The 11,527-nt window shown below is 39.5% G+C and overlaps 1 protein-coding gene and 1 long non-coding RNA gene across 2 annotated transcripts; both read left to right on the top strand.

The window, feature by feature from the left end:
• LOC8057440 lies at positions 826–2,537 on the top strand. Its single transcript, XM_002447886.2, has 3 exons — positions 826–960; positions 1,048–1,634; positions 1,711–2,537. The coding sequence occupies exons 2-3, from the start codon at positions 1,048–1,050 to the stop codon at positions 2,327–2,329; spliced, it is 1,206 nt and encodes a 401-aa protein (XP_002447931.2). The 5' UTR covers positions 826–960; the 3' UTR covers positions 2,330–2,537.
• LOC110436139 lies at positions 2,688–3,387 on the top strand. Its single transcript, XR_002453840.1, has 2 exons — positions 2,688–2,775; positions 2,926–3,387. It is a non-coding gene; the product is annotated as an uncharacterized LOC110436139 (long non-coding RNA).

Raw genomic sequence — 11,527 nt, 5'->3', positions numbered from 1 at the left:
CTCTGCTTATGGATTCTAAAAATGATATGCTTCGTGTGAATATATTTTTTGGCATTTTAGATGATCACCTAAGTCAGTGCAATAGGTATGCAACTCCAGTTAATTACATGAAAATTGATTTACAGGTTTTTTTACTCTGGTCAGGAACTCAGGATCCAATTTTAATTGTGAGCTTGAAGTGAAATTTTCCCACTCAATTGAGCGTTAGTGTCTGATTACAAGTTTGGTTCCCTTCATATATAGAACGTAGATATTTTATTCTGTGGTTGTGTAAATTTTGACTGAAACCAAAATAAAAGTTACTATTGAATCCTGCTTGTTTTGGAGTAAGTATATGGACTATTTGATTTTAGATCAGCTCAAAGATTAGTTCCATATAAAATTCTGCTTGTGTAGTAGTAGGATATTTTTTTTGAAGGATATCCTTTTTTAGTACATTATTAAAGGCATGTTTCTTCACACTAAAGTGTTCTTACAGCTTTGCATAGAACTTCCAATGGACAAGGCTGAGGTCCAAATCAGACCTCTGCACCTCCAACACACCGGCTATTGAATTGGTGTTTACTCTTATCTACGTTACACGGATACTTCAGAATATGACCGTATCGCGTATCCGATACGTATCGGACACGGATACGTATCCGATACGCCACCGATACGTATCCGCGAAGTATCCGAATTTTAATTATTTTAAAAAAAACGGATACGCTGGGCCGATACGTATCTGTTCCAGGATTCGCGTATCTGCTTTGGTGGATACGGCCCAGCCCAACAAGAGCCCAGTCAAACACTTATCCACTCGTCACTCGCCAGTCGCCCCTGTCCGCCCGAGCAGGCGAGCACCCGTCCGAGCAGGCGAGCACTGTCCGCCCGTCCGCCCCTGCTCGCCACTCGCCAGTCGCCATCGCCAACGCCAAGTCTCCAGCCTGAGCCTGCCGGATCGGGGTCGACCTCCAGTGAGTGAGTGAATCCCCTTCCCCATTCTCGATCTGTTCTATTTCAGTAGTGGAGCTAGAGTTAGTGATTCCTATTGCTTGATTATTGTAGATGGCGTCTCCCAATTTGAGTGGTGCTAGTGCTAGTGGTACTGGTAGTGTAGGATCTGCAGCCACACAGCCAACAGACATTAAGGCTCCACTTTGGGATCATGTGATTATTCTGGAGAAGCCTAAAGCTGGTGGAGGAAATGCTATGTGGCGCTGCAAGTACTGTCCAATGCAAAAACTGAGTAGTTACACTAGAGTTGAGGCTCATTTGCTGCAGATTTCAGGAAAGGGAATAGGTAAATGTCCTAATGTCACATATGAAATGCTGAGTGCAATGAGAAAGGAAATTGAAAGGTGCAAGAATCTGGTGGAAAAATCCAGGTCCAGAATGGTTTCACTACCTACTGCTCCTTCCTCGAGCAATACCGATGACACCAACAAGAGGTCTAAGAGGGGGCCTACTTCTGCATTGGAAAAAGCTTGGAGAGCGGAAGACCGTAATCACTTGGATGCTTTGATCAGTAGAGCAATTTATTCTGGAGGGGTTTCTTTCAATTTTTTGAGAAATCCATATCTTCGAGAAGCTTTTGCCTTTGCTAGCAGCAGAAATAATCCACTTCATTGTTTAGCTCATTCACTTAATCCAAGGTAAAAATTGACATGTCACTTGTGTCATTCATATTCTTCCATTGACTAAATCATAAAGTCAAATTGACTACTGCAGATATTATAGCAAAAAGTGGCTTGAAGAAGGTGTTGGCCGTGAACCACCCCACAAGGATAAAGAGGTGTCAAAAATGAGGATGGTTTGCTTCAAGAAGTTCTTTCCCAATCCAGAAGACTTAGCAAAAGTAAAAGATGAGTATGCAAAGTTCTCTAGTTGTTCTGAAGAGTTTAATGATCCTGACTCAATCCATGATAGATGGGCTGTTTCCCCTATGACTTGGTGGACAAATCATGGACAAGGAGCAGCCATGTTGATGAGTTTGGCCATGAAATTGCTTAGTCAACCAGCCTCATCTTCTTGCTGTGAAAGAAATTGGAGCACCTACAGCTTTATCCATAGTGTGAAGAGAAATGCTTTAACTCCAGAGCGTGCTGAAGATCTGGTCTTTGTGCACACAAATCTGAGGCATCTATCTAGAAGAAGTGATGCATACAAGACAGGAGAGACAAGGATGTGGGATGTAGGAGGGGACTCTTTTGATTCACTTGGTGGTATTGGCATTCTTGAAGTGGCTGACCTGTCCCTTGATGAACCAGAATTGCAAGCTATGACTTTTGGTTTGGATGCTGAGCACGAGCAGCATGATGTAGTGGATGACAATGGGACAACTGAGTAGGGAATAAGACCTTGCTGGCTTGCTGCTGTCTTGCTGGCTGCTGCAATGTTGCATGTAGGCTGAATAAATTGCAAGCCTGAAGCCTTCTATTAGTTTCTTAAATTTGAGAATTGAGACTACTATATGTCTATATTTGAGACATATTGTTATGTAATAATAGTACTTGCGACCATATATTGCTATCAACTTTATTGCTATCAGCTTTAAATTTAGACCTGCATTATATTTATTTATTTTTATTTTTTTAATTATTAAACGTATCCACGTATCGGTTTTTTCAGGAAATTGACGTATCCGCGTATCCGTATCCTTCCGATACCGAAACGCGTATCCGTATCCGTGTAACATAGACTCTTATTAAGACGCCTAAGCTCGGCAGGAGGCCGGCGTGCCCACGTGTCCTGTATGGATTTTCCAGGCTCTTAGAGGAGATTGAAATTGCAAAGGTAAAGTACGTAATGACGAGTACAGAAATTGATGCTCCTTTTATAGCCTCCATACATTTTAGGTTTTTTACATGTATACCTTTCTGTTATTTGCTTTTTTGGTGTATAGTTCTAATGTTAGAATTGGTTCTCTTGGCATTTCCTAAATAGGTTTTAGGTTTTTACATGCTCTCCATTTCCTACAGCGTCGCCTACGTGCTGCTCGAGCTCATCTAGCCCGCCTCCTCCTCTCCACTGAGTCCTACTCACCGTGCTCCTTGTCTACCCCACCTCCATGTGCTCCCGTATCTCACCACCGCGTGCTTCCACGCCGGCATGCCGTCCACCATCACACGCTCCAATGCCATCGGCGTGGGGATGGGGGCGATCGACGCGACGTAGATGTAGAGTGTGAGGAGAGAAGACTTGGCGACGACGTAGAGGGAGTTCAAGACTAGTGGCGGCAGCGCAAAGGAGTGCGGGGAGGAGGAGTATCGCATAGAGGACGGAGCTCAGAGTCGATGTGAAGGAAGAGCTCGACATTGGGAGGAGCACGAAGAGGGAGAATTTGGACCGTGATGGGAAAAAGACAGAGAAGAACCATGATAAGGAAAAACGCCCCTTTTTACATTATATCGTGGGATACGTGTTCGCCACACAATGACGAGAATCTACTCTAAAACAATATGTTTAGGGACGAGAATCGCTTTTTTCTCCCTAAAAGTGGATACACAAGCTACCCCAAACACAACGGTAATACACTAACTTGTGACTTCTGAATAGGGCATCACATCAGTTGTTTGGATACTCGTCTTGTTCGCTTGAGTTTATGCGAGCCGGATTTGCCAGTCATTTAACAATATTTTTTTTCTCACAACAAATCAACGAATAGTACTTATTGCGATGACTTTTCTGCCAAACGAACAAGACCACTAATAACAAAACAAATTATATAAGCTATGACTAATTTGTAAGATGAATCTATTAATTTTTAATTAATCTATCATAAGCACATGTTTATGTAGGACCATATTATCAAATCATGAATTAATTAGGTTTAATAGATTTATTTTATAAATTAGTCTCACTCTATGCAATTAACTCTATAATTAGTTTATATTTAATACTCTAAATCAGTGTCAAATATTGGATGTGACAAGAAAGTACAAGAGTACTTGAAGATGCTCGATCACACAGTTACTCGAAGATGCTCGATCACACAGTTACTCGAAGATGCTCATAGTTAATTACTCGTAAAAAACTAGGTATGCAATGCGATACAAGTCGTCGAAGTCACACATTATTCCAACTCCAAGTTATATATATTATCCGATGAATAATCATGCATGTCGAACTGAGGGAACCCTAGCTAGATTCTTTCTTTTGTTTTTCTGAATTTTTTTTTGGAAAAAGTCTACATAACCCCCCAAACTATCTAAGGTGGAATACTTCATCCCCAAAGTATAAAACCGGATATTCTACCCTCTAAACTTTAAAAACCGGTCAAATAACCCCCTAAAGTGGTTTTAGAGGGTGGTTTTGTCTTTTTCTTTTCTATTTATTTTTGCTGAATCTTTGAAAAATCATAATAAATCACAGAAACATCATAAAATGAAAAATTTAATTTTGTTGGACTTGTGATGAGTAGATCTACACAATGAATATATAATATAGTATACTTTAGTACAAAGTTTTTGTTGTAGATTTAAATCTATGTTTTTCTATAATTAAAAAGAATAATTCATATATGTAGTTCCTATGGTTCAATTGTGGTAAATTTTTTGTGGTGGGCTCATTATTATATGCTTGAACTATGGTAAACGTTTCGTATCCATTGGATCAAGTATAATTTAGTTATAGATTTATTTAGCTTTATTCTTGTTAAATCTATGCTTTATCTATAACTAAGTTATATATGATCCAATGAGTATGAAATTTTTACCATTGTTCAAGCATACAATAATGAGTCTACCATAAAAATTTTACCACAATTGGACCATAGGAACTACATATATGAATTATTCTAATTAATTATAGAAAAACATAGATTTAAAGCTACAGAAAAAACTTGTACTAAAGTATATCATATTATATATCCACTATGTAGATCTACTCATCAGAAGTCCAACAAAATTAAATTTTTTATTTTATGATTTTTCTGTGATTTATTATGATTTTTCAAAGATCCAGTGAAAATAAATAAAAAAGAAAAAGACAAAACCACCCTCTAAAACCACTCGAGGAGGTTATTTGACCGGTTTTGAAAGTTCAGGGGGTAGAATATCCAGTTTTATAGTTTGGGAGGTGAAGTATTCCACCATAGATAGTTTTTGGAGTTATGTAGACTTTTTCCAATTTTTTCCATGTCGTCTTGTGTCTCCCTTGAGCGCAGCAATCACCTTCAAGGTGATTGGGACTCGATTATATATGGTGATAGGGGTAATCACTTCAGTTGTGCCACTCGCCAACAAGTTGCACGTCAATTTCCCATTATTCGCATCAGTTTTAATTAATTAAATCGATCAGACAATAAGCACGAGCAGATATGTAAATCCACGCAACAAAACTCAAACAAAGTGCATATATTGCTCGGCTGTTGCTAGAAATAATGTTTGTGAGTCCCATATATATACCGAGCTCTTCAATCCACTGTCATTCGAACGGCTGTTCTAAAAGTATCTAAAAATCGATGAAACGAATTGTGGTGTACTCTGTCAAAAAAGCGAATCTAAATCTTGCTTGCTGAAGAGTTGAATAATCTTAAGTTTTGTAAGATTGATAGGAAATAGTTAAGTGAGTTTTTCATTCTTTTTTGAGACAGAAAGAGGACGTGACAGCAGCTAGATGCAAATGTACAACCACATAAATGAAGGAATTAATTTTAACCCATCACCTTTGTGAACCACGCACCATATATGGATAGATGCATGGGTGAATGCAACTATAGTGGTGACAATGCTTCATCACGTTGATTCCTTTTGCAATGCACGTAGACCACTTAGACTTTCACGGACATGGTCAGGGAATCCAAAGCAAATTCAGAATCAGAACCACACTGAATTTCACGTAACATATTATAGGTCTTGTTAAGTTACAGTCATTCGTCGGCACGTCGACGACGCCTCTTGTTTACAGAACCAAGTGTACGAACTCAAAATTTTGCATTAAATAAACGTACAAATTTGGTGGAAAAAGTGATATTGTTCGCTGATTTATCGTTATAAAGAAAAACAAAAAATAAGTGAACAGAGCCCAAGCAATCCCCAGTCGATCAAGCTACTGATTGTTCTATATACACAGGATTTAAACTGCTTATGAAATAAGCCATGCATGGTTCACACGTCTTTTATACTCTTTCTTATGTTCTGTTTTAAAATATCTAGATACACTTTGTTTTTGAACAAATGAAGCTATCTTATACGATACGACCATGGGTTGATGAAAAAGTTTGAAATGAAGAACAAATTTGTGGTGACAGCGTCTTTGAAGGTGCCAAGTCCAACCACTTAAATGATGGGGCCCAGCAATTGAAGAAGACAGTTCTTGATCACCCTCCTGATTCCTTTGCAGTGCACCTAGACCACTAATTAAGCTTCAAGAACACGATCAGGGGAGGATAAAACAAAATTCAGAAAGGCCACATGGTCTAGATTCCCTCTGTCAGTCCACGAGTCACACAAAGAAATTCGGAAATCTGTGGGTCATTGTCTTATCCACGCAATATCCAATGCTGTGGGCGCCCATTGGTTTCTGAATAGGAAAAATCTTGCTACCGGTTTCTTCCTTTGTTCACTAAGTACGGTCCCTCCGTTCAGAAAAGAATATAATTATAATTATAGGATTCATATCAGTCAAAGTAACTCAAGTTTAATCAAGTTTATAGTAAATAATATTATTATTTATGTCTGATATAAAATTTATTACGAAAACATATTCTATAACTTATCTAATAGTATTTATTTTATATCATGATTGATAATAGTTTTTTATATATAAATCTAATCAAAGTTCAAATTGTTTGACTCTTCGAAAAACGAGAATTGCATTTTTCTTTCCTTGACAGAAGGAGTAAAATTCTGCAAGAAGATACTTTTTTTTTATTTTGCAATTAAATACATTTATTACAGAACTAGTAAGTCCTAGTCCAAAAGAAAAAAAACAACGGTAAAAATAACCATTTGATGTGTGCAGTCAAACCTAACTAGTTTGATCAGAAAATTTATACACTGTATATACTTTGCAAATGTGAAGATCATATTCCTAATATAGTAAAATAAGCTACAATATTAGTTTTTTATAACATTTCTTAAATACATGATGTCAAATTTATTTGTTTTTGGGTGAATTGACATTTCTTGTAGAGTAGTGGTAGCCTTGTAGGTCAGTAGATAAAAAAAACATCACTTTCAGTAACTATTGGAGAAAGCTGATCCACCCCCATTCACCTAGTCAAAGACAGCAACATTAAGGTTCAGCCTGGGCGTTCGGTTATAACCGCAAATTCGGCTCGGTTCGGTTAAAATTATTTCGGTTTCTAGCAAATAAGCACCGATCGGTTATCCAGAAAAATGAAAACCGCAGAATTTCGGTTCGGTTTGTAAATTCGGTTTTCAGTTTTTAACCGCAATAACCGAACATAGTTCCATCAGCATATTCAAACAGCAACAGATTAACCTCACAAGCAACTGTTTCATCTGTGTCCCCCATCTAAAAACGAAATGATTGAAATCAGGACATTGACTTAAGAAGAAATCAGAAATGAAGGATTGAAGCTCGATCTAATTTTCTAAACTTACATAGGAGGACTGCTCCGTCGTAGCCGCCGTTGTCTTGTTGGAGAACTTCAGGAGGGTGTTGCCAACCGCCTTCTGCCCTGCTCCTTGCCGCGACCTGCTCTGGTTGGCCGCGACCTGCAACAGGCCCTGCGGCGCTCTTCTCTCGAGCCTTCTGGGGGGGGCGCCGTCGAGTTCTGTACGGGGGCCGTCTGGGGCGCCGCCGAGCTCTGCTAGGGCCGCCGCCGCGGCGCCGCGCCGCCGCCCCTCTGCGCTCTGCCTCTGGTCGGCTGGTCGCCGCCCTAGCCCTAGGGTTGCCGGTGGGTGAATCTGAATCGAGCGACTGCGACTCCGCGTCTGGGCGACTAGGCGTTTGGGCTGGGCGTCTCCGCGTCTGGGCGACTGGCGAGTCCGCGGCTCCGCGCGACCGCGTGAAGGGCGCGGGCGTGACCGCGAGTCCGCGAGTGGGCCGTGGTGGCCTGGTGGGCCGCGACGCTGTTGACACTAGCTAACACCACTTAGATACTACGTTGTCATCCCCAGCATGGTGCCAGAGTGTACAAAGGTATTTATAAATGTAAAGGCTCTTTAGAAAATAATCTATTCTATTCGCAAGCGCACAGATAAAACACCTCATTGTAGCATTTCACCAGGATAAGTATTCCAGGTATCGTTATTTATAATTTTGCTCGAGAGAACTAAGGAGATTAAATTAAGGGCAAAATCTATCATGGCATAGACTAGAGATAAACTTGCAAGAACATGATTACTAATGAGAAACTCGTCACACAGTCACTTACTTTAGCAGGGGGTAAACCATAAAGATAATGATAATGAATTATAAGTTCAAGGGATAAATAACACAGCGATTAGAAAATAGACTACTCCTCATATATGTAGGTGATGTCGGATTAGCTAGAGAATGGATTCTAAGTTATCTACTAACTACTAAGTCATAATCTACTCTAGTTATCTACAAGATCATATATAGCATAAAAGACTCTTCATTCATGTATAAGGAACATTGATAAAGTAAATCAGAGCATCGCATGACTTACTCCACAATACCGATTCTGCCTGTCCTATCAACGGAGGGTGGACTATATAAGAATCAACGAAGCTGTCACTATCGCGAACTACCACACGACCCGACCAATAGGATACATTTGCAGATAAATAACATCTAAGCACCACGCTCACATGTGATCTATCACCTAACTCCCTCGCGTCAAGAGTTAAGTGCTTTGCAAACTTATACATAAACTCATTATCAATTAGAACTATATCAAATATAGAACTAGAGCAAACTAAGAACATAATAATTAGAGACATAATGCAATTAGAACAAAGAATTAGAGAAAGATATGAATAATACCAATCTTTATTACCGAAGATCCGAATCCAGAGCGTAGTGCTCTACTTCTCTAATTGCTATCTAATCAAACCTCTAAACTTGAAGGATTAGGGAGTAGCTAATTCTAATTCTCTGTGGCAGAGAAGCTCTAAACCCTAACTTTGATGGCTACCTCTGCATAATGATTTCTTCTCTTCTCCTCTCTCCTCTAGGGGGGGAGACCTTGGTTTTATAGTCTTTTCAAGTGAATGTGGGCCGTCAGATCAAACCGACATTGATTGTGTGGTTTAGATTGATCCTTTAGGTCGGTGGAGCGTAGTCCCGAAGCAGAGTCCCGATTGGGATCCAACCCTGGGCGGGCGCCCAAGGGGGGTGGGCGGCCGCCCTGCCCCTGAGCCTGATCGTGCTCTCGTTCGTTCCCGTGGCTTCTGGACTCTTCTAGATTGAGAAAAATTGCGCGGCACGTAATTATCTCATTGTAAACATGACATGTGGGCCTTCTCTCCATATTCTCTGATAACCCCCTGTAGAAATAGATAAACATCAAAGCTCGTGGAATTCTGTCAGATAAAACCCTAATTCTAGATGTTTGTTTCATATTGATCCTTTTCCATGTTTATTTGATTATTAATTTTAGTACTTAAGGACCGTCAACAAACTCCCCCAAGCTTAACCTTTGCTCGTCCCTGAGCAAAAAGCTAAACTCAGACGAATCAGAAGTTGCTTCGATGTTTTCTTTCCTTACAGGCACACATGCTTTTACATAAAAATTCCTCCAGATTAGAGTGAAGTGTTATGAAGTTTAGTACCTGCACTTAAATCTTAAGTAATCGAAAGACAAAATAGTTAAGTCAAGCACTATCCCTCCTGTTTTTTATACTTCACCTTTGTTCCAGAGTTTTTCATAAGTTTTCAAAATAAAACTCAGAGTTCCCAGCAATAATCTCTCAAGTCTCTCTATATGTGGTATTTGTGGATCCTTACCAAAATATCACTTATCTATAGCTAATGGAATATTTAAGTGGAGCTCATAGGAGTGAAAACAGCTCATACATATGTTGTCTAATCGAGCCATGGATCCAAAGGAACTCAGCATATAATTAAATCAAGATGTGCATGTGTGATGGAATAAATGATAGTGATGGTGAAGATATATAAGTGATAATAAAACTTACTTCTCATTGCTCCTTATATTGCTATCTCTCCTCTTCTTTGATCTTTGCTTTGGGAGAACATGGGCTATCTTTTTCTTCTTCTTCTTTTTTTTCAGGTGGGTAGTAGATACCCCTAATTCTATTATCGGACACTTGTCCATTTTTTCCGCTCAAGTGGGCATCTTTGTACCCCTAATTCTACTTCGGACACTTGTCCATTTTTACCTCTCGTCTCACTCTTTTTCTTTCTTTTTCGAGGTTCCGGGCACTTGCCCCTTTTTATTTCCTCGTATATTTTTGCATAATCCATGCCTCTTCTGCATTGAATCTTTTTAGAGAGAGAGAATAACAATACTTGGGACAGTGAGTGATAATATTTTTAGCAATTTTAATGATTGGTGATGAATGCTGTGGTAGATGTGTGCAAGTGAATATCTTAATTGAACCACATGAAAAGCTCCTAAGGGTCTACACAGCTCGATCAAACTCAATGTAGTAAAAGATGTTATAGCAAGTATGGCTTTGGTAGGTAGTTTGTAATGCTAGGAACTCATCATGTGATTTGTAAGTTTTCAAAATAAATCTCCAGAACTTAGTGTAGTAGGAACAAGATAAACAGCAGCTCAAACTTTGTATTATGCCTTTCTCTTACCTAGACTTTAGTTTTATGCTTCTCAAAGAAAGTAATTTCAGTTTTAGTAATTCCTGGAAGAACTCTAATATAAAAGCTAGGTACTTGAAAGTAAGCAAACAGAGCAATTGTTCATCATTTCCATCATATATCTTTTTGGTCTTTTATATTTATAGAGATTAAACTTAGTAGATAAATAAAGCACACTTATCTACACACTCTTTTTATTTTGTTTTCATGTTTGTAAAGTGCAGTAAATTAAAGCAAGAAAATATTTATTTGGTTTTCTAAGTTTTTCCTTTTAAGATAAAATACTAAAATAGAAAAGAATAAATAAGAAGAGCAAATAGAAACTTACTTAATAAATTGGGGAGGAACTCCCCCAAGCTGGATGTTGACGTCGGTCTTACCCGTTGTTCTAGAACCGCATCATGGTTGTGATGTTGTCGTTCATTGTTGTTGTATCTTGTCTCAGCTCTTCTACTGCAGTGGCATGGTCCTGGTTCCATTTTTGTTGCTCTTCCAGGAGTCTTCCATGTTCTGCTTGCGTGTTCTGGATGTCGAGGAGAGTGTTGTCGGTACGAGTGAAGAAAGCACCGGCCTCTTGATAGTAGTCATTCGTGAAGGCGTAGGAGGCATCTGAGTATCGTCCTGCATCAAATTGGGGCGGAGGTCTAGATCCTGAAGCTCCATATGGATCAGTGGAGTATCTGCCCGTATGAAAAGGCGGGTTTGTCCACTGGTGATCTTGGCTCTCCGGCCATGTCTCCTCTATTGGCTCTTGTGGTTGCGCATGACGAACCCATGGGTCTCGAAGGACTCGAGGGTTGTAATCGCAATAATGCAGGTGCGCTGCTTCTTC

Source organism: Sorghum bicolor, chromosome 6 (assembly GCF_000003195.3).
Source record: "Sorghum bicolor cultivar BTx623 chromosome 6, Sorghum_bicolor_NCBIv3, whole genome shotgun sequence".
Lineage (NCBI taxonomy): Eukaryota > Viridiplantae > Streptophyta > Magnoliopsida > Poales > Poaceae > Sorghum > Sorghum bicolor.
Note: the sequence above shows the minus strand (reverse complement) of the source record. Positions and strands in the feature narration are given on the sequence as shown.